This window comes from Pogona vitticeps, chromosome 2 (assembly GCF_051106095.1).
Source record: "Pogona vitticeps strain Pit_001003342236 chromosome 2, PviZW2.1, whole genome shotgun sequence".
Lineage (NCBI taxonomy): Eukaryota > Metazoa > Chordata > Lepidosauria > Squamata > Agamidae > Pogona > Pogona vitticeps.
Genome location: NC_135784.1, coordinates 76,745,473 through 76,773,342, shown reverse-complemented (window position 1 = coordinate 76,773,342; position 27,870 = coordinate 76,745,473). Strand labels below are relative to the sequence as shown.

At 39.8% G+C, this 27,870-nt stretch overlaps 1 protein-coding gene across 1 annotated transcript in view; it reads left to right on the top strand.

The window, feature by feature from the left end:
- The window catches only part of STAB1 (stabilin 1), a 127,619-nt gene that overhangs the window by 19,899 nt on the left and 79,850 nt on the right, over positions 1-27,870 (top strand). The window contains exons 10-20 of the mRNA XM_072989761.2: positions 423-550; positions 2,142-2,233; positions 4,818-4,940; positions 9,058-9,201; positions 10,996-11,058; positions 11,484-11,597; positions 14,148-14,201; positions 20,064-20,144; positions 20,464-20,622; positions 22,777-22,839; positions 25,036-25,137. Coding sequence (XP_072845862.2) covers positions 423-550; positions 2,142-2,233; positions 4,818-4,940; positions 9,058-9,201; positions 10,996-11,058; positions 11,484-11,597; positions 14,148-14,201; positions 20,064-20,144; positions 20,464-20,622; positions 22,777-22,839; positions 25,036-25,137 — 1,123 coding nt within the window. The remainder of the gene's footprint in view (positions 1-422; positions 551-2,141; positions 2,234-4,817; positions 4,941-9,057; positions 9,202-10,995; positions 11,059-11,483; positions 11,598-14,147; positions 14,202-20,063; positions 20,145-20,463; positions 20,623-22,776; positions 22,840-25,035; positions 25,138-27,870) is intronic.

Here is a 27,870-nt window from a genome sequence, read left to right as displayed (position 1 = left end):
GGTGATGGATGGACAGACTGAGGCAGAGAGAGAAAAAGATAAAGGTTTGCTAAGCTTGCCTAGCAGGTTCTTGGCAGAACTGAGATTTCCTCTTTGACTTTTACATTTTAGAAATCAAAGAGGAAACCTCTCTTCAGCTGAGGAACTGCCACAACTTCATTGAGGGTGAGCTTGATTTTATAAATGCTTTTTAAGTTGGGTTGTTATCATTGCATGGAATTTTTAATTAATCACCGTGAGAGTGAAGATTGAAATGCTGTGCAAACATATTTTAATTAAATACGTCACAGAATTTTATGGTTTCTGTCTCTGATGCCTTGTGAACCCCTGACATGTCTGTAACTGAATTTTTGCTAAATCTGTGTAGCTGAGTAGGTAACTGAGTAAACCATTCTCAGAGAAAATCCTTTTTTATTGGCCAGGTGCCTTTGCCAAGAAGGAGAGATAGGAGATGGCATGGCCTGCTATGGGTCTCTCCTTACGCAAATCTCTCGGTTGAACACACGAAGAAGTGCTATCCGGGTACTAGACGATACAATAAGGATATTTGGTAACCTTTTTCAGAGTTTGTTTGGTTAGGAATCTAGAAGTATTAAACAGAACTGGTTGCCATTTGCTTAAGTGTAGAAATCAAAGAAGGATCTCTCAGAGCGCCAATGATTATATTTCTTTTTGGGCATTTCAAGCAGCCAGAGGCTTTGATTGTATTTTTTTCCTTTATTAACTTCCTTGTTTTGTTTTGTTTTAAAAAATTATTGGGATTGAGGGCTGTGTGTATATTCTATTTTGCTATTTTGTTCCTTTATGTACCATGTGTTGGGATGGGGTGATTTCCCTGTTTGACTGATTTTTTAAAAATTGTTAATTTGGTTAATTTACTGTGTATTTAAAGTGCTCCTGCTTTACTCTGTTAAAGGTTTATGTATTCGTGAGTTTTGGAGGGATTGCTTTCGTTGGGTGGCTATTTTTGGTTGTGCTGTTGCCTGCTTTTGTAGTAGACCGATTCTCTTTGGCTTTGCTTCTTCCTCTTTTGCGTAGTTTTTATAGGTTCTTCAGGGCTTATTTAGACTAGTGCCATAACAAAATGGCAAAAATATTTAAAAAAATGATCCAGAAGAGGTAATCTTTTTCATGTTAAATGAAAGGGCTGGTGCATGAAGAACACAAAGACAAAAGGAGCACCCCCAGGAGAACCTGAAAGGAAACAAAAATGAATGTTTTCACTGTGCATATTCCTAGTTTCGTCCCTATATGATTTTTAAGGCCTTCTTCGGGAGCTTCAACGGAATATTAAAATATATTGTAATATGCAACTGAAGTGTCAAACCACACCAGAAAACCACATTGCTTTTAAAAAAAAGTTTTGAAAATTATTGATGAGCAAATACATAATAATCCAAAGATCTAATACTTTCAGAGCCAACAAAATATACATGTTAAGAAATGAGAGAGACGTGAGGGTCACAGTCTTGTAGAAAAAAAATATGTTACCACTATCATCATAATCTAGGGCTTCATAGGGTGTCTCCAAAGAAAAAACTCATACTAAATCTGATGTAAACCCAAGAAACATACTCTTTATTTTAGAGTGCCTCTAAAATAAACCCCTGTGTTAAGAGTGTGACAGGTCATTAAAGAAGAAAGGGGGCACAAGTCAGTCTCTTTATTCAGCCATTAAAAAAAATTAATATCCACTCTGCCTCTCCCCCTCCCCCGCACGCCAAAGGACTAGTCATTGCTGTTATATATCCTGTCTGTTGTCAAATGTTTTTTTCTTTTTTGAAAGAGCTACACTAGGGGGGAGCTGCTTGCTCCTTGCTCTTTCCAATTACTAGCTTGGTGCTTTCCAATTACTTTAATGACCAACATTATCCCAATATGGCTATTTTGTACAAGAATGAATAACAAAAATGTGACTCTGAGGGACTACTGTGTCATGTCCTGGTGCATTTGAACAAAGTACGTAGTAATAAAAATGTGAGGAAGCCCACAGTCAAACTTGTGTTTTTGGTCTCTGGAACAATATTGATTGTTTTATTCTGTCTGAAGACACAACTGGGAACCATAGATGCATTGTGAAGGAATTTTTTAAAATAAATCATTATTAACAGACTTTTTCTGGGATGGGGTTCTTTTAACAGAATTGGGCTGTTCAGTACTTCTGGAAAACTATGGACCTTTCACAGTGTTTCTTCCATCCCTTTCTGTGATCAGTGGGAGAATAAATTTCAATGTAAGTATTCATATCTCTTGATAACTTCTAGATAATTCACTTTACTGGAATATATATTGGTGCTGGTTTAGAACAGGAGGAGACTGCCCTTCCCACTGTGGGTTTTCTTTAGATTAGATACAATTAATCACCAGGAACACTTATGGCTTTAGCTACTCACTAATTCTACACACTGTCATTACTGATACAAACAAATAAGTGAACCCAAATAATGACTATACGCAAGGCACAAGTCCCTTTTCTTTAAAAGGCTACTCTCTGGCTTTGAACACAGTGATATAGTTATTATCAGGTACTGTATAACAAAAATAAAGCTATGTTAACGTTCACTAGTGTTTTCACCCAGCCAATTGACAATGTCTCAGTTGTTCTGAGGGGCTTGGGACCACCTGGGGACCATGGCAATTAGCTGCAGTTAAGCACTGCAAGTCACATAAATCCTTCATAAACACCCATAGGATTCTGGCAGTTTACTCCTAACTTAACCAGCTGTTCGCAGGAATGTCAAAAGACATTTCTGTCTTCCTTTGCTATCTCTCAGAGGTGGGCCAGTGTGGACTGGAAGATTGGAATCCACCAACAGATCTCTGGATGGATTGCATTAGCTGGACAAAGTGTCCAATTGTTTAACAGTGACAACAAAAGAATGTGTTCCCCCCCCCCCAGTGGCGTAGCGTGGGTGGCCAGCACCCAGGGCCAGGGACGGATTGCAGGGCGTGGGTGACGTGCTGGTTGTGTGAAGCAGGTCTGGCCCGTGACCCGGAGGAAATGGAAGGCAGGAAGGGGAGAGCAGGCCCTTGATGGCATGTTTCCTTTTTGCCTGTCTGCCTCTTCCACCCCTCCCCTCCCCTCCCCTCCTGAACCAAGCTGCCTGACAGTCACATCAATAAACAAAAACAAAACTAGGAAAAAAGAATTGTGGGTGGGGTTGAACATGGCAAAAGCCTAGGGTGTCCGGCTGCAAAAGGGGGAGCAGTTCAAACGGCCGGTGAACCCACTGGGGAGGAAGTAAAAGCGGAAGGAGAAGGAGGTGGTTGGAAGGGGAAGGGAGGCAAGTCAGAGCCATTTTTCATGTCATACAGCCTCTCTGAGCCTGGCTGCCTTGCTCTGCAGCTGTAGCAGTGGCATATAAGTGACTGGCTCTCTCTCTCTCTCTCTTTCTCTCTCTCACTTCCTTGTTCGAGGCCACTGGAAAGCTTACCTTTGGTTGGGGTGAAAGGTGGCGTCTGAGGGCCCGGCGACTGACGGAGCAGGCAGCAGCAACACCATTCCTTGCCCACCCCACCCCTTCTCCCCCTTAAGTAGCCAGAGCAGGGCTGCCTGCAACCAAACCAACTCTTTACGGAGGCTTCAAGTGAATGTCGCTTTTTGCCTCTAACAGACACCCTTCCTCCTTTGCCTGGCAACTCAGCGCTGCCCAAAGGATGGGACACCGTGCCCGGCCTCAGGGTGCCTCTGATTCAATGTGCAAGACAAGCGAAGCAGGTGGGGGATGCTGCCTCCCCACCCCACCCCATCCATTCGCTTCTCCCTGCCGTTGGGCCCCTTTTGAGCTCTTGCCCCTCAGAGGTGGAGGTCCCTGGCCTAGGAAAACAGCAGTGGGAATGGACAGCCAAGCGGCACCTTTCTGTTTTGCGCCTTTTTGAATTCAACCCCCGGGAGCGAGGGTCTCCTCGCTCCCGGGGCAGGGCACCATGAAAGTCCAGCTTCTGCGCTTGGGTCGGGCATCTAGAAGGGAGGTTCTTCTCTTGGCCAGGCTTTACAGCCGGTAGGTGGCTAACACTGATGCTGCCTGGCTTTGTTTCTAGTGCCTCTTTCCACCCTCAGGGCAGAGTTGGCTGCACACCATGAGCTCTGGGGCTGGCATTAAAGCAGTTTCAGCAGGGTTGGGACCTCCCAGATTAGAAGGGCCTCTTTGTCCCACAGCCCCAAACAGGGCTAAATAATTGGAATGGGGGTGGGATGTCCAAGGTTTGCACCCCCTAAAAATTCTATGCCTGGGGCAACTGCCCCATGGGGCCCCCATGCTATGCTGCTGTTTTTTTCCTGTTTAATTTAAGTGGCAAAGGGTTTAATTAGAGCCTCACAAGCCTTTAAAAACATCAGGGGGGTGTAATCCTATATGTACTTATTTGAGACTGAGTGATACTGAAATCAGTATAGATACATGAGAATTGCTACTGACAGTAGAGTTTGTCTATGCTGAGGAAGTTGACCTCCGCAATTGTACTTTAATGCAACAAGATGAGTATCAATATCAGATCTGGGGGAAAATGGAAAGGCAACATTAAAACAAATTGGTATTTAATCATTTTGTTAAGAAGGAAGTAAAACAAAGTATAGCAGTTACAACTGAAGCAGCTGATGTGGACACTGCCCAGTTTGAAAAGCATAAATGGAAGTTCACCTGTCTCAGGGGAAATCAAAGTTAATAGTTTATGGTGCTAATACCACAGATTATTAAACTGATATATTACTTGATTAATAAATGTTTGTATTGTTAAATTGGAAATGCTGTTATGAAGTCACTAAGAATATACTTTAATATTTATGCTTTTGAATATCCCATCTTGTCTTTTCAAAGACTACGTATTCGCAGAATCTGTGCAAAATGCTTATTGTACCCGGGGAACATGTGTTGAATGACGCGAGCAACACGAAGGTTCTGTGGACCTTGTCTGGACTGAAATTGACATTTGAATATTCGGTAAAATAAATTCAATGTTCTTTCCACACCTGGTCCAAGTTGTATATATGTGACTTCTAGAGCAATCTTTGACACTGCTTTATCTTATCTCTTTACTATCTTTACTATTATTTTCTTATAGTTTCTTCTGAAATCCTATACCTAGTTTTTAATATCCCAATAATAGTGTCCATTGCTTTCTTCTGAAACTGTCAGACTGAAATGTCTATATTTTGCCCAGGATTATCACCAAATGCTATTCATTTTCCCAAGTATTTTATTGTTGTGTTGTCTTTTAATTTGTTTTAAAATACCCGCTAATCCCAGGTTTTGCTTTGTTACTGGACATTCCTAAATATTCTTGTTGACCTTCTTCTCTCCATTTGTCCTGTACTGGGGTGTGTAGTGTTCATATGTGTGTGTTGACAGTTATTTGTGAGAGATAATGATGGCCTCAATTCAATCCCAATTCCCAATTCAAATACATTCACAGAATTCATTGATGAAGGTAACTGAGCACTTGTAAATCCAGTGATTTATGGGGCTTCTTCTATTGGGATTAGCAACTGGATTAGGGCCTATTTGTTAAACTGGAGTTGGTTCACAAAGAGTGACTTCGTTGTAATAAATTTAAACTGCTACATATAGAAGTTTAATGTGAAATTCTGAAAGAGACAGTCGTGTTAATATTTTTTGCCAAAACAAAACAAAACAAACAATACTTTTCCAGTTAAAAGCTGAACAGTATTTGAGCCTTAACTATATGTGCACAGATATGTGGTAGTAGGGGTGGGATCAGAGTGAAATGAGATATTGTATTAAGGTAACAGACCAAGGCCGATATCCTGTTATGGATTTACAGACATACAAAAAGTCACACTGTCTGGTGAGGTGCCTCTTGTTCAGCTAGTTGGGCAAACAGCATCTCACCAAATACAGTAGTGCAAATGCTGGTGCAGCGTAGCATGTCTGTGCAAAATCCCTAACAGAATACTGACCAAAAAAATAAACAATTTTAAACCAGTTCAGAAAGTGGCAAAGCTGTTAATTGCCCCTGAACTGTTAAAGCAATGTGTTCTGCCTTCAAAAAAGTGCTGACTTCTTCTGTTGAAGTCTCAGTTTCAGAATGCTTAGCTTTTAAATCTGGTTTAAATCTCAGGGTATTCAACCATGTTAGTGCAAAATCAGAGGTACCAAATCTCTTTTCCCCCTTGATAGGCCCCTTGTCTTTAACATCTATATGGCAATCAGTCCTATCTATTTCAGAAATAGCTGTACCTGTTGAACGTAGCCTGTGCAAATTTTGTCTCATCATTTTTGAAGAATAACTTACAGACCTTCCCATACTTAACAGATGTTACTGGCAAGTGTCTGGCAACTGACCACTGTATCCCTTCTTGTGGTAGTGGTGAGTCCTTCTGAAATGGGAGGAGAAATCAGTTTATCTTCTGGTTGATTCTTTATTATAATTTATATTTTCAGTTTCCTTAAGTGAGCTTAAATTTAAACTGATAAATTTCATATCCCCCCAAAAGACTACACAAAAACCATACATCTTGAATGTTGTGTAAGACTTTGTGAGGCCTCTGCTAACTTCTAGATTTCAGTTCTGCTTCTCCAAGAATGTCAAGGGAAACTTTCTCTAGGTCTTGTTCCCTGAATTTGGTTGCAGCTTCCTGTAAATCAGTTGTTTTATTGGATTCTAATGAAACATTTCCACAAGGCAAGCTCTTTCTACATATTAAGTCCAAATAATTTAGGAGTCAGGGAAAGAGGGCCTAGTTCTTAATAACCATTTATTAACATTCCAGCTTTACACCACCAATAAAAAGCAAACAGTTTACCTGTTTTAATCATCCGTGTTAGACAAGACTTCTGATTAAGGGCACTGAATAACTAGAAAAAGAATAGTCTAGTGGCCAACTTTCCTGCTCCGAAACCAGGTGCCAAAATATGATTCTTTGCAGCTTTGTTTTTACCTGTATTTTTTAAGTGAATAGAGCATTTTTATGTGGTCCCAAACCCACTATTTTCTATCCATTATCTCTACAATATATATAAAACCCTCTCTTTAGAAATATCCCTGCCTTATGTGTTAGATAATATTGAGCATTACCATAGAATATATTAAATACAGTACCTAAATTGGCTCTGTTGAAATCTCATTAATATCTACTTGGAAGCAAGATATTAGTAGTAGTTCAGTGAGCCCTACTCTTAGGAAAGTGTAAGACTGCAGATGTAATAGTCATCTCCTCTCTCTAGGAATCCTTGGAATTTTAGATCTGTAAGTCAGGATCTTTCCCAGAGAATTTTTGCCAAACTGTAATTCCCAGGAACTTTTGGGAATGAGAATGAGATATCAACATATATTTATAGTGTAGCTATGGCCATGAATCCTAATTAAAACTTCCAAGCAACTTTATGATGAATAATAAATGCTTCATTATGCATTAATTCTGTATTCTGCTATACCATACAAAATAAATAAAATGCTTCATAATTTCTATACATTTATTAGAGCAGTATGACAATGGGAACCAATTACCTCAGGAGGTGGTGAGTGCTCCAATGCTGGAGGTGTTCAAGAGAAAACTGGAGAACCATCTGTCAGATCTGCTTTGAGTTGGATTCCTGCACTGAGCAGGGGGTTGGACTTGATGGCCTTACAGGCCCCTTCCAACTCAATTATTCTATGATTCTATGTACATAATTTTCTTCAGTACATAGAGAGTTCAGCCCACTCTTTGCTTTTCGGTAGATTCAGTCTTTATACAGAAAAAAGAATGAGACTGGACATTCACAAGGGCACTTCTAGTTACTGGTATGCCCTTTCTGTTATGCTGACCCCAACTATATGCTTGTGAACAATAAAATATGCTATGTTGTTGTTGTTGTCATGTATCATCAAGTCATTTCTGACTTATGGTAACTCTATAAATTAGTAAGATTTAAGAGATCCTATCCTCAACAGCCCTGCTCAGTGTTGAGATTTTGATCTGAAAATGTATTAAATATGTACTAAAGAAAATGTTATGTAGCAGAAAGTAAAATGACTGATTTAACCTGAGTCATGTACTAAGTAGATTCAAGAGTGTACTAAGGTTAAAGACTTGATGTTGTACAGCTGGAGAAAGTGATGTAGCCTCATGTAACTGAAAAGTGAGGTAATATATTCTGATTGGTCCCTAAAAGTATAAAGGACCTGTGTAAACAGGACATGTTATCTGCTGTAAGTCAGATCATTTATTTCTATGCTATGTTTTGTATCATGTTATGTTATGCTGCCTGTTGATTGTCTGAAATCTGTGCTCTCTGTATATGTGTAAATAGACATTGCTGAATTTTACTCTCTCAGTGTTATACGAGTGTCTTTGCAACCTGATATCGCCTAACTCTGCTTATATCCAAAGTGAAGATAGTTTAACCAAATTCTTAACACTCAGCTCTTGCAAACTAAAGTCTGTGACATATTTTGGGGAGCCAGCCCATCTTGTAGTTATTATTCCTCTTTTTTTCTGCTGTCTTCAAGCTTTCCCAACATTATTGTCTTTTCCAGAGAATCTTGCCTACTCATGATATACCTAAGGTATCATAGCCTCAGCTTCAACATTTTTGCCTGCAGAGAAAGTTCAGATTTGATTTGATCTAGAATCCACTTGTTTGTCTTTTTGGCAGTCTGTGGTATCTGCAAAGCTCTCCTTTAGCACCATAATTTAAACAAATTGATCCCCGCCCCCCGTTCTCAGCTTTCTTTACTGTCTAGCTTTCATACCCATACATCAGAAATACTAGAACGTGGATGATTTTTGTCTTGGTCACCAGTGTCATACAATATCCTGACACTTGATGCTATGTTTTACCAAATTAAGCAGATTTTTTCTTGCATGCGCTATTAAATAAATTCTCTATTCTGTATATGGGGAAAGATGCAGAATTCAACTGTAGCCTTCTATCTTGCCTTCTCTCTGACTGAAGAAGTTTTCTTATTTTTTTAGGGTATGGTATATGATGTGGAAAGCTTGAAACGAAATCATCACGTCTCTGCCATTAAGTGTGTCTCAGAAAATGTTAATTTGTTGGGTTTCTTTGGTACTAATGTTTTCATTCACAGAACAGTCCTTTATTATTTTCCCAGATACGGCGACCCTGGAACTTCAGATATTCAGATATCCCAGAAGTCTATACCATCAGAGAAACAAATCTGCCGGCTGCTAATGGCATTATACACATTATTAACTCCCTAATAAAAACGCCCACAGAAAACCTTGGAGATTCTCAGGTACATGGAATACTCTTATTCCTCATAGAAAATAGGAAGGCTAAGAGTGAAGATAAATACATTAGCAGTTCATTTTAGGAGTACTGGCCATTATTACATTTCTGCCCCAGAATAACTTTCTAGAGCTCTTCTATGAACAGTCTCTAGTGAATCCCCCATAGATCTTCTGTGAAATATTTTTTTTCAGGGGGAGGGGAGAATTAAAGTTCTCTACAAATCCTCGTCCATAAATGTGAGGTACACCAGGATGCACATTTTAACAAATTTGCATGTTATACCAATCAGTGTTGCAACTGGGGAAGCATAGAACAACTTTCTTGGTCTAATTATACATTATAGAAAACATGTTATTAGAAGTTGAAAACTTGTTCGCATTCCAGAGATGTCATTGTGACAGAGCTTCTAGAAGAGCCTCAGCGATCCTATCTGCAAATGATGCTCATGTTTACCTTCCTGGGGACTAACCACAAAACAAAGCAAGTGAATGAGCAAGCTATGGGAATAATGAAAAGCTTGTGCTGTGATAATCAGATGTTTTTCAGCTCTTAAAGAGTTCTCATGTACAAAGACAATGTGTGGTCTGTGGCAGGTACTTTGACCTTCAATTGTGTCCCAAGTCTCACCATCTCCAAACTCCCACAAAAAAGAGAGTTCCTGGACATGACAAGCAGTTTCCCTGAGCCCCATTCAGGATTTCCAGGTTATCTTTGACGTGGCATGGTATGACCAGCCCCAACCCAGGCCTGTCATCTTTTAAAACATCTTTTCAGTAACATGTATGACACTGGCAATTAACCATACCAGACTCAGTTGCTGAAGAGTGAAAATGATACCTTTTAATTACATAGGGATATTAGACGGGATACAAATTTGAACTCGAGTTTTTCTTCAGCTACAACAACCAATTAAGATAATTCATAATCACAAGTTCCTTATCTTTCTCCCTAGCCTTAACATTTGCTCGATTCTATATTCTCCCTTTTCATCATAACTCTTATATATATTATTTTTTTCTTTCCTAAGCAGCTCCAGGCTTCTCTCTCTTTCATTCCTCTAGCCCCCTCCTCTTTCGGGCTCCAGGATAGGCTGACTATATACACCACCCATCCAATCACATTGCTGCCTTGTTAACAAGTGGATTGGCCAGGGTTCCCTTCACACATGGGTGTACAACTCTCGCAGAAAGAGACCGAGATATGTTTCAGACAACCATTTTTTTTCTTGGCCATTTGTTTTTTTATATATATACATCCTACCAAATCTCAATTTTGGTTGACTATGAATCCAAATATGTCGCTTGGTGGGTACCATAGGATATTACAATATACTATGTTTTGCACACATAGAACACTTTCAACACTTAAGGGGTTGTGTGTTTTACTGCCATTATGTTCTCCATCCCCCCCCCCAACGTGGATAAAGTGTATTCAGATGATAGCCATGCACATGTATGCTTATAAGTACACATACATGTACATATATATGGATATAAATAAATCAATATACATGCAAGTCTTCTCCAAAATGATGTCCTTCACGTAGCCTTGACTAAATTCCCATTGGACTCATCTAGCATGGCTGATGATCAGGAACACTGGCAATTGTAGTTAAAAACATCTGGAGAGGATTACACTGAGGAAGGCTGGCATAATCTGTCCTCTGTACAGCTCCCTGATTTTTCTGGTTTCGGGACTGTCTCTGAATGAAGCAGTAAAATTGCACAATGAACAGACTTGTCTGGAAGTGCCCTGCATCTCCCATCTTCATTCTGTTGTGTCTTTTCTCTTTCCTTAGAAAACTGTAGCAGAGATAATTGCTTCAATGGAGATTGCCAGCCGGTTTGAAACAATATTGGAAGTAAGACTCTCCTCCCTACCCCCCCCCACCTCCTGGACCTCCTATAGTCTCTGGACAATGAGCATTGAATTATTACAGTATTCTCTGTCCCTATGGGTGTCCATATTTCTTTTATTTTATTTGAGCCTCATTGCAAAAATGTCTTTGTGTTGAAAAAGAAAAAAATGGGAAAGAACTGTAGGGAAAAACTTGAGCTCACAGGTACAGAAAAACCTTTTCAAATAATTAAAGCCAAAAGCATAATAATAATAATAATAATAATAATAATAATAATAATAATAATAATAATAATAATAATAATAATAATAATAATAATAATAATAATCAATCATCATCATCATCATCATCATCATCATCATCAAATATGTTGTAGCCCCTCAAAGATTAACTACTGTATTTTAATATGAATGCCTAACATTTTGCAGAATTGTGATCTGCCTTCAATTTTGGATGGCCCTGGACCTTTCACTGTGTTTGTACCAAGTAACGAAGCAGTGGATAAGTTAAGAGATGGGAGACTCATTTATCTTTTCACGGAGGTAAGACCATCTTCATTCCTTGATATTGACAGAATGTTGTGGTTTTTCAGTTGCCATCTTGATCATATGCCATGGCCTTGGTGAGCCTTGCGTGGAGAGTTGTTCTCCAGATCCTTAGCCGGCTTGACCATAAACACCTTTGGAGACTCCAAGTTGGAAAGGACAGCTTTAGCTTACTATTTTGTCTGAACCAGTATGAGATGCTTCAGGGGAAGTAAAATACGATTATATTGGATGTGACTGTCCTTGGAGTAAGTCTGTGCATTGTCTAAAGAGAAAGCATTTTCCTGTAGGAATCAACCACATGTATAAATTACTCTCTGGGTGGTTCACAGCATGTTAAATCCCATTAAAATAAAAAAAAATACAAAATTGCAGTATACAATTAATATTATAAAATAAATAAAACCCTCTTGCAAGCTTTAAAAACAACATTTAAATAGAATTAAATACATTTAAATGAATTCAGAGATCTCAGGTCAGTGGTTAAAAATACTAATAAAAGCCAGCTTTAAATAATTCCGTTTTAACTAATTTCCTAAAAACTGAGACAGATCGTGTCTGACAAAGCTTGTTCTAGAGGGAAGAAGCCATGACCGAAAAAGCGTGGTTTCTGGTGTTGGCTCTTTTGGCCTCCTTTGGTGTCACAATTTTTGACATCAAGGACTGTGAGGAGCATGTGGGATGGGTAGCTGTTTTGTGGGATTGACATTTTATCAAGTATTAAAGTCCTAAACCATTAAGGGCTTTATAGGTCATGACCAATACTTTGAATTGGGCACAGAAATTAACAGGAAGTCAACAAAGACATAAAAAGTCTTGGGATGTGTGTTCATACCTGCTGGTACTTGTGATCAGTCTGACAGCCGGATTTTGGACTTGCTGAAGTTTCATTACTGACTTCAATAGCAGCCTAAATAAAGAGTATTACCATAGTCTATTGTAGAGATTATCGGCTCATGAACCATTGTTATTAGTCATTGTCAACTCCTTTACTGATTTTAAGAGCCACAGTGGGGCGCAATCTAGAGAAGAGGTGGTGGCTTTGCAGAGTGCAAATGTCTTGTCCACATCCTCAGTCCGTATTAGCTGTAACTGATCCAATTTAATCTTAAATTCTCTTCCGTCCAGAAGAGAAGTGGATATTATGACTGCTTTGAGTGGCCTCAAGTTTATTACGATATCTTCCAATGCTTCCCTGACAGCCACCAAGTTGAACTCCATAGGAACTTTCCTCCATCTGCTTCCCAATCTTCTTTGTTTTTGCTTCATCACCCTTAACTCTTCCATGAACCACAGAGGAGGCTGGGCTCTGCAGCAAAGAGGGCATTGGAGTAACATTGTCTATAGCTCAAGTCACCTCTGAATACCAATGAATGACCAGAGCATCAACAGGAGGGTCAACTGTATCAGCTGAAAAAAAAAAACCTAGGACAGGGGTTCTCAACCTTGGGTCCCCAGATGTTCTTGGACCAAAACTCCCAGAAGCCTCCACCACTAGCTGTGCTGGCCATGATTTCTGGAAATTGTAGTATGTACAAGAATATCTGGAGACCCAAGGTTGGCAAGCACAATCTTACACCATTGAAGCTGTTATTTTAACAAACAAGTAAATTCTAAATAGTGGATCCTATGTGCATATGTGGTGATATTGCCTGCATATTCTTGCCATCTAGTTGGTCATGTCTGAAGGAGTGCAAGGCCTAACACCCCAGAAATATTGTTGTCACCAACTCTGGGCTTATTCTCATTCTGTACAAGGGAACACTCTGCACTTAAGCATAAAAAAATAATATCCATAATTTGTCTTGCAACAAGATTCATAATAGTCCTTAGCTGGAAAATGGATCAGTGGTATATATGGGCAGAATCGATGCCTAAGATGTGGCAATTTGTCTCCCACTTAATGTAGCTTCCAGAACCTGCAGCTAGCATGGCTATGGGAGTTGTTGTCTAAAAAAGTAAAAATTTCCAAGTGTTGGTCTCAAATAAACAGCCCAGGATGTGGGCACTGCTTCAAAATATGCTCTTGTGGTTTTCCTTTGTTTTGTTTAGAGCCAGAAACTAGCTTGTCTGCTTGCAGAAGAATGATTATATAGACAGGATCTTTAGAGGTCAAGGAATAACCCTCCCGTGTCCAACACATTTCCTTACCTCCTTCGTTTTTGTCTTATTATCTTCTTGCCTTTTTTATCCAGCTGCTTCCTTCCATGCTGCTTGGTATCCTAGTCTTGCTGAATATTCAGATTTTTTGCATAAACATGAGTACATTGTTATCTGTTTGGAAGCATCAATAAATGTTTAAAATTGCATTTTCCTGATATGCAAAACTTGAACTTCTTAGGGTGCCAAAGTTATTTTCAGTATGTTTGCACACGCAATCTTGTACTTCCTCTGATACTTCAGGAAGGAAATTTGATTTGTAAATAGGCCCTTAGAATGTAATTTACATCCACAAGCATTTGGCATTTATATTAGCAATCAAGGCCTGTGGTTGTCATTATACAAAACATCTCAGGAAAGTGTCTAATTGCTTTCTTCCTGCTCTAGGGAATAAACAAGCTTCAAGAACTTGTGAAACATCATATCTACACAAGAGCAGCGGTAAGGGCATCTTCCTTTTTTAAGGGGGTGTTTTTGGCTCTGTTTTTCCTCATTTGCTAACAATCCCCACCTTGCCCTCGTGAACGAGGGCGAATGCATGGGCAAACAGCTTGCCTGATTGCCTCTTAAACGCTCTAGATTTCCTGCAAAGAAAGAAAAATATAACCACAGGTGGAACAACAGAGTGTTTTATTATACGCAGTTGGAGCCCCCTTGAACATTTTAAAATAAATAAATAATTGAAAGCAACTGATTAGTCCTGCCACTGCACATCCAGTGATAACAATGACACAGGCAAGGTTTCACTTCTTAGATGAGATTTGGAGGGGTCTCCCATCCAAAGAACTGAGCTGGCCCGTTCTTGCTAGGCTTTCTTGAGTCTGCAGCTTTAGGTGCTCCCAACCAGCTCCCTGCCCTGTTGCTGTATGCAAAGGCTCTGCAGATGGAGGTGTGATCATGCTGTTCATGCAGCTTGACCCTGTACATTTTTGCGTAAACGTCCATTATGTGCATGCTTACTTGGAAGTTAGCCCCACTGACCCAACAGCACTTGCTGCTAAGTGAATTTGCATCTCATTCTAAATGCTGCAGGGGATTCACTTTTGACAGAAAATGTACTCTCTTTGTGGCCGTTCCTCTATGCCCAGAGCAGAATGTGGGACAAAGCAGAGGCCAGTGCTTAGACCATGTGATATTCCTCTTCAGGCCACCCACTGTTCATAGCCACCAAATTAACTGAAAGGTTGCAGTTAATACCACAGAAGGAGATACATGAGGCTATATTCATAATGCAGAACAGTTAGATATACCGTCATGATTGGAAAGAGGAATGAATTAAAACCCACTAGTTCTTTGTAACTAATGAACACACTTTTAAACTACAATCATGGCCAAAAATATTGGCACCCTTGCAATTTTGTCAGAAAATGCAACCCTTCTCTCCGAAAATTGTTGCAGTTGCAAATGTTTTGGTACTCATGTGTTCATTTCTTTGGTTTGCATTGGAGCAACACGAAAAAAACAAAACAAAACCAAAAACAACCAGAGAAGTCAAATCTGATACAATCCCAGACAGAAACCCAAAAATGCACTGGCCAAAATTATTGGCACCCTTAACTTATTATTTGGTAGCAGCCCCTTTGGAAAAAATACAGTAACTGAAATCAATTGCTTCCTATAACCACGAATTAGTTTCTTACACCTCTCTATTGGAATTTTGGGCCACTCTTCTTTTGCAAACTGTTCCAGGGCCTTCAGATTTGAAGGATGCCTTCTCCCAACTGCTGTTTGGAGATCTCTCTACAGGTGTTTTATGAGATTCAGATCTGGACTCATTGCTGGCCATTTCGGAACTCTCCAGCACTTTGTTTGTAACCATTTCTGAGCACTTTTTGAAGTGTGTTTCAGGTCATTGTCCTGCTGGAAGGCTCATGACCTCTGGTGGAGATGCAGCTTTCTGACACTGGCCACTACATTGCGCCCCAACATTCTTTGGTAATCATTAGATTTCATGATACTGTTCACACAGTCAAGGCATCCAGTGCCAGAAGCAGCAAAGCAACCCCAAAACATCTTTGAACGTCCGCCATGTTTGACTGTAGGGACTGTGTTATTTTCTTTGAATGCCTCATTTCTTTTTCTGTAAACAATGCCATGATATCCTTGACCAAAAAGCTCTACTTTTGTCTCATCTGTCCACGGTATGCTCTCCCAGAAGGATTGTGGTTTTGTCACATAAGTTTGGGCATACTCCAGTCTTGCTTTTTTATGCCTTTGTGTCAGCAGTGGCGTCCTCCTGGGTCTCCTACGATAGTGTCCCTTTTCATTCAGATGGCGATGGATAGTGCGAGCTGACACTGTTGTACCCTGTCTCTGCAGATCAGCTTGAATTTGTTTGGAAGTTAATCTGGGTTCTGTATCCACCATTTGAACAACCCTACATTGTAATTTTTCAGTAATTTTGCTCTTCTGTCCATGTCCAGGGAGGTTAGCTACAGTGCCATGGGCTGTAAACCTCTTGGTGATACTGTGCACAGTGGACACAGGAACATTAAGATCTCTGGAGATGGACTTGTAGCCTTGAGATTGTCAATGTTTTTCCATCATTTTTTCTCTCAAATCCACAGACAACTCTTTACACGTCATTCTTTTCTCCATGTTGTGTCACACACAACACAAAGGTTGAGTCAACTTTTCTCCATCTTAACTGGTTGCAAGTGTGATTACTATATAGCCCACACCTCTTACTTGCGACAGGTGTGTCTGGAGCATCACATGTTTGAAAAGCAATTATTTCTTACAATTTATATAGGATGCCAATAATTTTGGCCAGTCAGTTTTGGGTTTCTGTGTGGGATTGTATCAGAATTGACATTTCTTCTCTGTTTTTTTCTGTTGTTCCAACACAAACCAAATAAATGAACATGTGAGTACCAAAACATTTGCAACTGCAGCAATTTTCTGAGCGAAGGATTACATTTTTTGACAGAATTGCAAGGGTGCCAATATTTTTGGCCATGGCTGTATAAACTCTAGAACTGAACTTCATCTCGGACATCACCATATTCCTTCTGCAGCGTAATTGAGCTCAGCTTATATCTGTATTGTGCCTCCTATTTTCCTTTTTCTCAGAAATCATATTGATGGTGTTCCATTAAAAATAACTTTATCCTTGGTTCATAATGGACTCATCCAGGTGGGCAACAGTATGGCAGCAAATAACTATAGTTTATTCCAAAGGCCACCAAACAATTTTAGTATCCACACTGCATTACAAAAACCAGGTGCTTGAAGACTGCTTTTCGAGTTTACTAAGGAAAACTCAAAAAGCAGTCCTTCCCTGCTATAGCTTTGCTTCCGGAGATCCTCTATGCACATTGTAAAAGCCAAGAAAAGAGTTAAAACTTGGAGAAAAATACGAACTCTTCCTAAGTTTTGTAACAGTAAGCTCCTCCCCACCCACATTAAAGCTTGTGTCTAAATAATGCAAGCTTCCCAGGAAAACTGAAAAAGAAGGCAGAGGGAAGGCTGAGATCTCAGCAAATTCAGCTTTGCATTTGCCAGTAACCGAAAGGAATAGTGCTGTACTTTTGTTCTATGTGGACAAGCCCATAAATGATAAATTTCCTTTTAATTAAGAGAAGAGATATAAATCAATATGTTCTGCAATGCAGAAGGTGCAATCCAACAACATCTGGAGGACCACATGTTGCCCACCTGTGCTGTTGAAGCAATGAGCTTGCTTGAAATAAGGCATTTTGTTATTGATTACTAAGACAACATCCTTAGTTGTTTGCCTTTGGTTTCTTCTTTGTCCATGCTGACGTTGAGTGGGAAGTGAAACTCTGTTGTGCCCAGGCCATAACTGCCTCCCAGTATTGATGATGCAACTGTAGGTTGACTTCCTTCTCAGTGACATGAACTGATATTATAAGAAGACAGCATGTTTATAAAATGTGCCTAGGAGAGCTCAGAGGTCTAGCTCACAGAAAAAAGAATGAAGGCCTTATCAGGGGCCTTGCCTGGTAATCACATCACCTGACTTTTTACTCTGAAGGAACGACACAACACATTAGATGTTTACGGGCCGTCTAATAATTGGTTGTTGTAGGTTTTTCTGGCTCTCTGGCCATGTTCTTGAGGTTTTTCTTTAAGGAAGAAGAACCTCAAGAATACAGCCAGACAGCCTGAAAAACCTACAACAACCATCGGATGCCGGCCATGAAAGTGTTCAGGAATACATGTCTAGTAATTGTTGGCATTATTTAGAGAAAGTTTAATTATTACAGATGGGCAAGATTTGTGTTTTTGGACCAAAGGTGCCTGGGGTTTTCTAAAAACTGTAGTCTGAAAAATAAAAATCTGCACCCCTCTGTCAGCAACCATTCACGGGTTGAAATTCTCTTGCTTAGCATAGCAAGTTGCAACTAGAGGAGGCGCATTGAATCACTGGGGGTTTGGTGAGTCAAGTCCCCTCTTAGTTCCAATGATTCAAATGGCCAGCTCTAGTTGCAACTTCCTATGCCAAGCAACACAATTTCAATGTCTAAAACTGAACTGTATCAAATCTCACCGTTCTGGTAAATTTTAGAGTACTTTGACAATTTGAAAGGAGAGGAGGTAGGTATACTTTGCACCCCATGTATCAATACAGAGATATACCAATGTTTAGGATAGCAAAATAATATTCTAGGAGTCAGGATGCAGGGTGATGATGGTTCCACATTTCCAGCTAGTGTAGAAGAACTTCAGTTACTTTCAGTCCACCTGTTTTAGAAAGAATGACAAATGCTCTGTTTTCAGACACTTGTAGTAGCAGTAAATGGGACTGATTTTCTTTCTCTGTGTGCAGACCATATTTCAGAGCCAAGAGATTTGTAAGAGAAGTAGGTATAATTATAATTATAATTATAATAATAATAATTATTATAATTATAATTATAATAATTATAATAATTATAATTATAATTATAATAATTATAATTATAATTATAATAATTATAATTATAATTATAATTATAATTATTATTATTATTATTATTATTATTATTATTATTATTATTATTATTATTATTATTATTATTATTATTATTATTATTGGACTACATGTCAAGGCTAAATACCAGGGCCATATGGTCAGTAGTAGAGGTGGGCATGAATTTAAAAAATGAATCAGCAAATTCATTCAAAAATTGCTAGTACTGTACGAATCTATGAATTTTTAGCAATTTTTGATTTGTCAGTTCATTTGGCTATAAAATGGCCCCTTGGTCACCTAGAAACACCAGAGGTGCAGGGAGGCTTCCTTTGACTCTTCCCTCCAAGTTTGGTTTAGAAGAGATTTCAAATGTCAGAGTTATACTCCTACAAAGAGCCCCTCCCCCCAAAAAAAGTTTCCCCCTGGCACCTAGAGACATCAAAATCATAAAGACGTTTCCTCTGGCTCTCTTCTACTTCTTTCTCCCAGTTTGGTGAAGACTGGGTTTCCCAAGCCAGCTGCTAAATGACGCCTTCCAGGAGGGACCCAATTTTGTGGTATATAACTCTGAAACCCAATCTTCACCAAACTTGGAGGGCTGGTACAATATAGGAGAGTTAGTACTTCTCTGTGATTTTGGTTCTCCAAGTGCCAGGGGGGAACTTTCCTGGGGCAGCCCGGCTTGTGGGTGTATGTCACAGACATCTGAAACCCAAACTTCACCAAACCTGTAGGGCTTATAGAGGAGTGGCAGGGGAAGCTTCCGTGCAATTTTGGTGTCTTTAGGTTCTTGCAGGGCCATTTTATAGGATTCCAAAGTAAAAAAAAACTTGTACATTTGTAATTCCTCAACCTTGACGAATCACAAATCAAAATGAATAATCATTTTTCTGATTCTTGCCCATCTCTAGTCTTTAGGCATGGCCTGTACAGAAAGCAGACAGAATCTGGACGATGGAATAAAGTGCTAGGAATACCATGGACTCAGTAAAAGATCTGGAAGCTCTTCTTCACAGCTTCATATTCTTGCATCACGTTTTTCTGGGAACTAGGAGATTAGGGTGCTTCCAGACAGAAGCTTCTAATAAAAAAAAAATTCTGCAGCTGTGCTGGCTTTTCCTCATTAATGGATGGTTTGCATTTTTTTTTAAAAAAGGATAAGACAAAATAGTGGGAAAATAGAGGAGAATTAGAATGAAAAACAGCAGGTAGGAGATCTGTTCAGTGAAAGCCATGGAGGGAAGCAACCCTAATTTAAAAAAAAAAAATCACTCCAAAAGCTGGACTTTGTGGTTGCCAGAAGTAAAGGGATTAATACATGGCAAATGCTGGTTCAGGACTCCAATTTCTCACAGTGAAAATACAAGATACACTCTGTTTTCTAGGTGCAAGTGGAAAGACTGATGATGATGCCACGTATCCTGACTATGGCAAATCAGATCCTGGAAATCCGTGTTGCTGAGGATGTAAGTGACCTGTTCTATAGTTCAACCAACTGGAATTAATGGAGTGGTAACCCCTGTGGTGGAAAACAGCTGGGAGATGTTTTCTGTTTTTCACTTTGTCTCGGTTCATTGAAAGGAAAGGAGATTTATGTAAAAGTTTTGATCTTCATGGATCAAAACTGTAGTAGTGAGCAGATGTTTTCAATTTTACCACTGAAGAAGTCATTTGTCTGAGACCTTCTTCCTGATAGGGGGCTTCTTTGTGGAGTTCTTCTTTGTGGAGTTTACTTCTGGCAATACCATCAAGACCTTGATGCAAATATTGTTTCTTTTATCACAGGGAAGAATCTTGTTGGGCGACTCTGAGGTTGCTTTACACAAAAGGGACATTTTGGCATCAAATGGTGTCATTCATACTTTGGATGGCATCTTCATTCCACCATCAATAATCCCCATTTTACCCCACAGATGTAATGAGGAGAGTTATCAACTTGTAGAGGTGAGTTAAGTCTATTCGCGGAGGCTTTCATGGCCGGGATCTAATGGTTGTTCTGGGTTTTTTGGGCTCTTTGGCCGTGTTCTGAAGGTTGTTCTTCCTGACGTTTCGCCAGTCTCTGTGGCCGGCATCTTCAGAGAACAGGTTGCTGTCCTCTGAAGATGCCCATGGCCACAGAGACTGGCGAAACGTCAGGAAGAACAACCTTCAGAGCATGGCCAAAGAGCCCAAAAAACCCAGAACAACCATGAGTCAAGTCTATTTAGTCCCTCTCATTTCCATGGTAAACCTTTTCCATATCCTGTAGGGAAAATCCTGGAGCGAGGAGAAAAACCTGCATTCTCACAATACAAAACTGGTTTCACACAAGGATTTTTTCTCTTTTGCTTGCCAGTATAATCACAACAGTCATTTCCTTGAGGTAGCTTTTCTGCAAAGTCAGCTGTTTTCCCCAGTGAATTCCTCTTTCTGAGCTGAGGGGAGATTTTTGGTAGTGTGTCTGGTTTTGCACTTCCACATTATGCCCATAATATCTAGGAATCAGAACAACAGAAACTCTTAGAAGCCCTAATATTACAGTTCCTGTGAGAGTTGTCCCTTCCTGTTGACACAACATCTACCAATTGGTCTGATGATGTTCCATCTCCTCACTTGGAACATCTGCTTCCTGTCGCTTAGATGGAGAAGCTGAGAGAGCTTGCAGGGAGAGACAATGATACGGTCACTGGTGCAGTCAAAACAGCAGCACACATAACATGGGATTTTTAAAAATCATTTGAAAACGGAGCTCATTTGCAAAGTTCTGGCTTCATAAGTGAACTTAATTGGAATTGGGAAATGGACTTTCAAAGATTTTTGCCACTATCCAGGCAGCATGGGGTGACTTTGTTATAGGGCAGAATAAGGGAGTGAGGCTATTTCAGCCATTGTTGTTGTCAACAGATTGTGGTGGGATGGTTTGAGTGTTCAACTGGGACTGGGGAGACCCAGGTTCAAGTCCTCCCGAACCATGAAACTCACAGTTTGACCTTGGGGCAGTAATCCTCTTTCAGACTGGCCTACTCACAAGTTACAGTGGTGAGGAAGAACACCATATATGATAACCTGAGCTCACTGGATACAAGGCAGGATAGATATGACTACTAAGTAAATGCTTTTGCTGTTTCTGCTACTACGTACATCTAGAATACCACTAGCGTTCACAGTGTTTTGTGGAGGGGTGAGAAATTGCAGAGTTCCAGGGACCACACACACCTTTCCTGGACCTTGCAGGAGCCACACAGATTACTTACTCTGCTTTAGCCAGCAAAATATCTGAGAAACCAGCCAAGTATGTGTTAACTGCATTTCTCAAAATGCACAGCTTCACCGAGCTCCTTTCCTATGTGGACTCAACAAAACCAAACTCTCTTCATTTCAGTTTAATTTAAGAGCTCAGATTAGACATGGTGGAGCCACCCCAAGTTGGTTATCTGAATAAAACGCTGGGCTACCAAGCTTCTAGATAACTAACTAGTATGAACGAACCTTCCAAGCATGCAACCAACAGAACAGTCATTACTTTCAGTGGCAGACATGAAGTTTTCAAAGCCCAACTCCACCTTCTCTGCTACAAACAGAATCATAGAATAATTGAGTTGGAAGGGACTTATAAAGCTATTGAGTCAACCCCTCCTGCTCAATGCAAGAATCCAAGTCAAAGCAGATCTGACATAATACTGCTGTGATTTGCAGTATAGAAGTTGTTCTCCCCCGCCGCCTTTGCTGATGTTCATCCTGCTAGGGTTCACAGAGGTATGTTTACTGGAAAGATTGAACAAAGCTGTCATGTGTGGTAGACATAGAGAAGAACAAGAAGGATGCATCCTGGAAGTGTTCAGTATGCAGATATTCACCTCTGCTTGGAACAAGCAGAGTGCCGGTTGATTAGCATGCCTCTTTGCTTTACCATTGCAAGTAATGTGGAAGGGAAATTACAGGAGCTTCTCATTCCATTAAATACCTGTTGTTATTAAGTGGGGATCATTGGGCAGCAGTACGTATTTCATTTCTCCAGTATCTGTGGTGTAAGCTGTGAACTTGGTGTTTTTGCACATGTTTAACGAACAGCAAATGCTTATATTAAATAGAATGTCTTATTCTTTATTTGCATTACAGGGATCTTGTGTGGACTGTGATGCCCTTAATAGCAGTGTTTGCCCACCTCAGAGCGAAGCTATGGTAGTAATTCTTATTTGTGTTTATTGTGTTGGTGGTGGTAGGAATAAGAATAAGACACTTTCAATAAGGTTGAGATGTCTTTGCAAAAATGCATTTTTACAGATGATCTTCATTTAGTAGGATGAACAAATGGCAGTAATAATTAGAACTTCTACTGGTTCACTTTAATAGTGGAATGGATGATATTGATCCAGGGTGGGTGTGCTCATCAGAATCTGTAGAATTTTCTGATGCATTGAGATTGATATAGTTAGAAGCTTCCAGTCTGTCATGGTCTTGCATGCATAATTTTTCAGAACTATCATAGTGTAATACTGTATGTTGAGCCACTGATAGCCAAAACATTACTCAAAAGGTGTAACTTCTTGTAGTTATAGCCTAAGACTATTTTAAGCAAGTTAGAGAGGTCCAATTTGGATTGGGACCCTAGTAATCTACTTTGCAGTGCAACTTTTCAGGCATGGCGGCCCTGATTTAGACAGGTCGATCCATCTATCAGTCGGTTGGTCAGTCAGTCTCTGTCTCTACCCCCACCTTTCTCCTTAAAAAGGACCCAAGGTGGCTTACAATTAAACGACAATATTTAAAGTTAAATACACTCCATATAAAAAAACTAAAAAGGATCAAATGAACACTACATTAAAAAAACAGTAAAAAAAAGGCAGCACCAAAAACACATTAAAAGGAGTAAGGCATCCATTAAAAAGCCCACTTTGCCTGCTTGCAGAAGGGCAGCAAAGATGAGACCAGCTTGGCTTCCTGTGGGAGGGAGTTCCAAAGTCCGGGAGGAGCAACAGAGAAGGCCCTCTCCTGTGTCCCCACCAAATGCACCTGTGAGGGTGGCGGGACCAAGAGAAAGGCCTCTCCTGATTATCTTAAAGCCCTCAGTTGTTCACAAAAGTCCTGATGAAGTTGCTGTTGTTTAGTTGTTAAATCGTGTCCAGTTCTTCATGAACCCATGAACCAGTATAGACCCCCTGATGAAGTATAGGGCCCTATGCTACCTCTGGAGCGAAGGCATAGCTGGTAGTTACATTTCTAAGGAATTCTACCTGTTTAGCCTTAGTTTTCTGGAATCTGCAATGTCATTCTGGGTCGGAGGTTAGCTTATGGGAGAGAGAGAGAGAGAGAGAGAGAGACAGACAGACAGACAAACAGACAGAAAAATCAAAATTCAGTGGCCCACCTTACTACAGGGCAGAAGCAGGAATTTCTACATACTTTGGAATGAGGACCTTTTTTGTCAAGATGCTGACATATTTGGATACAAATATACTGTATTTCACTGTTTCAACAGAAGATTTAGTCAAGTGGGTTTGTTGAAAATGAAGCATGTCTAACACCGATTTTGTTTAGATAACAACTAATGGATCTTGCTTACCAGCAGCCAATGCATTTCAGAATTGTAAAAAGGATTTTTTTCCCCGTGACAGCTGCACCATTAATTTTTTTCTGGCAACTTGTGAAATAGCAGATTGATGACAATAACTAAGGCAGTGGCTTCTGTAGGTTCTCTCTCTCTTTCATGGCTTCACAAATGTAGTTAACCTTGCCCCTCTGTTATATGCAGTAGATGAGAAAATTGAGAGGGTTAAAATGATTGGTTAACGTGCTGATTGTTCCTGGTTTATGCCATTAATGGCTCTTAATTTATTATTGGAGTGCTGCTGATTTAAAAAAACGAGTCAGTAACACACATGTGTATGTACGCACATATAAAGTTGGATACTAAAAAAAATACAGGTAACAAAAAATATGTATCTTGAAGTTTTGTCAGTTGTCCTGCAAGAGGTGAAATCTATGCCACTGATCATCACAGAGCAACTAAAATCTACTAAAAGCTGGTTATAGACTCTTGTTTTACTTCCCCCTTTCTCTTTCTGGGATGAGTAATCACCATGTGAGAGGTTGGCTCTGAACCCAGTAAACTTGTTTGTGGCTCAATTTCTGCTGCGTCTTCATTGTTCTTCCTTTCCATGAGGTGAATCGGAAGGCCCTCTCTTCAAGGGCATGATCTGTATTGACCATCAAGAGGGGAAGCTGTTTTGTGGCTTTTCCTGTCAAAATATGCTGAGTTCCTAGATCAGCTTGACTCCCCAGTGGAACACTCTCTGGCTAGCGAGAAATCATGAACACACACATGCAAAAGCATATGAAAAGTGCTCTTTATACTCATAGCACATTTTCTTTCTAAAGGAGCATGGAGTGTTTCCAGGAGACTGTGTTTATATCCATGATCCATTAGGCGTGAATGTGATGAAGAAAGGTTGCAACAAGAAATGTAACCAAACAATTTTGGTAAGTGTAATCTACAGAGCAGAAGTCTCCCAACTATCTGTGGTGAATGCCATTTTTTCATCCCATTACCAACCTGGCATTATTCCCATTTGCTCTTTGCGAAACATTTCCTTGGACTGGGAGTCTAGCGATTCATTTCATCCCTGGTCAAAAATCATACTAGGGCTTATTTTCAGGTTAGGGCTTATTTTGGGGGAAACAAGGTAGTATTACAAGAATTTAACCAAGGCATTACAAAAGTATAATAAAGTTAAACTCTCAGTTAAGTCACATTAACAAGTAATGTTAATGAACTAATGACAGTTGCAGGATAACATCAGCACAATTCTATAATGTTGCAAAAAAAAAAATCTTACCAGTACTACCCCCAGCAGAGTCTTCTCACCTTTACAAGTGCTACTTTTCTCCCTATATTTATATTTCTGTGTTGTTTGTATTTCCCTGCAACTGTAAACAAATAATTTTTTTCAGTGTAGTAAACTGCTGATCTCTGTACAGTAAATGACCATATGGAGATCTTTATTTGTTTTACTAGGATGGCAAAATCTGGCTTCCATTGATTGCAAAACTAGCAAGTTGTTATTATGGCAGATCATTCCTTTTTGTTGAGGCTAACTGGTCTCTGGACCTGGGGGATAAGTGAGATGCTGCCAATGTAAATTACAGAAGGAGTAAGTTAGGGGTCCAGCAGTTTGCTACATCAGCAAGTGACACCTACTGGTCATGTTACCATATTTCAGAATTCATAGTTTAGGAGCCATTTTATCTTTTATTTTGTACAGTATCTCCTTATCATTTTCTACACATTCAGCTGTCAGCTATGAAAGAGATTCTTTTGCATGTCAGTTTTATTTTACATAGAGCTTGCTTCATATTTGGCTGGAGAGCTGTGTGATTCTTTTGCAGTGACTTCTAGAAAACTGCTGTTCAAACCTCAGTTTTATAGCAGAAGGTACATGTTTAGGATTGCATTTTTTACAGTCTGTTTAATTATTTCAACACTCCAAACGTTCAGAATTTCAATCCTTGGTCGTCCATGCTTAATGGTGAATCATGCACCTACCTAGATCAGGGTGGGGGTTATTATCTGATGATCTGGTTGTAGTCCATGAAAACATATGGCGGATATGATTCCGTTGATCATGTAAGATGCCACAAGAACCTGTTGTTGTTTTTGTTAGAACAGTACAATATAGCCATCCCTCTGAAAGGGCTATGACTCATTTATATCTATGAGGCATTTACAAATGATCTTCTATTTCTTGGCAGTTTCTTATTTTGCTGCCACCTAACCAAAAAGTGGTGGCATTGCGGGTTAAACCGCAGAAGCTTCTGCAGAAATGCTGCAAGGTCAGAAGACCAGCAGTTGTAAGATTGGATCCATGTGACGGAGTGAGCTCCTGTCGCTTGTCCCAGCTCCTGCCAACCTAGCAGTTCGAAAGCATGCAAATACGCATAGATAAATAGGTACCACCTCGGTGGGAAGGTTGCGGCATTCCGTTTCTAGTCGTCCTGGCCACGTGACCACACGTCTATGAACAAATGCTGGTTCTATGGCTTGGAGATGGGGATGAGCGCCGCGCCCTAGAGTCGGACACGACTGGACTAAAATGTCAGGGGGAACCTTTACCTAACCAAAAAGTAAGGATATTATCTTTTTATGCAGGGTAATTTTTAATGGATTTGGATAAGAATTGAATATTGAATTACCCACAGATTCAAAGGGTACCGAAAGCTGTTTTGCTGCCAATGTTTTCTTGGTTATTTTGCTTCTAGTGGTCACTGCATGGATAGCATGGTGGAACCCAGACAAAGAATCCTCTTCATTATTTATGCAGCCCTTTGAGGAAGAACAAGGCTTTTTTTTTTCATTAAAACAGTAAACAAAGGCAAAATCCAAGGGTGCACTTCCTTCTTTTCTGTCATTTAAGGAGGGTTGATTCTCTTGGGATATCTCCACTATAAACTGTTTCAAAAATCTGTGTTGGAGGAAGAGCTTTTAAGAATTACAAGTTCTGCTTAACCCCAGAATTGGCCAGCTATCCTGGCCACTGGGTTTGTGGGCTAGAGGATTCTAGGAAATGTGGCCCAAAAACATAACTTCTCTGAGCTCTGCTCTAAATCTATATTTCTCTGTTCCCAGGGAAAGGATAAAAATGGCACTTTTGGCCCTGTTGTTGTTATATGCTGTCAAGCTGCTTCAGTCCTATGAATCATTAACTTCTATAAAGTCTTATCATTGCCAGCCAGGTCCAGCTCTTGCACACTAAAGGTTGTGTTTTTTCCTATATCCATCTCATGTTTGGTCTTCTTTTCCTGCTACCTACATTTTCCCCATGCAGTATTTCCTTTCCATTGACTCTTGCCTTCTCTTTGTATGTCAAAGGTAAGGCAGCTCCAATTTAGTAATTTTAGCTTCTAGAAAGAATTCAGGTTTGATTTGATCTAGCACCCAGTTTTCTGATTTCCTGGCAGGCCATGGTATCTGTAAAGCTCCCCTCCAATATCATGTTTCAAATGAACCATTTTTTCTGTGTTAGCTTTCATCACTGTCCAACTTTTGCGTAGTATGTAGTAATTAGAAAACCTGCTTTTGCTCTTATTTCATTTACCTCACTAGTTGTATCAACTCCTCGCTGCTTCCTGCCCATAGATAGTATGCCAGCATCTGTGTATCTTAAATTTTGTGCATGGAAATTTCTTGCACCACACTTTAATAATAATAATAATTTA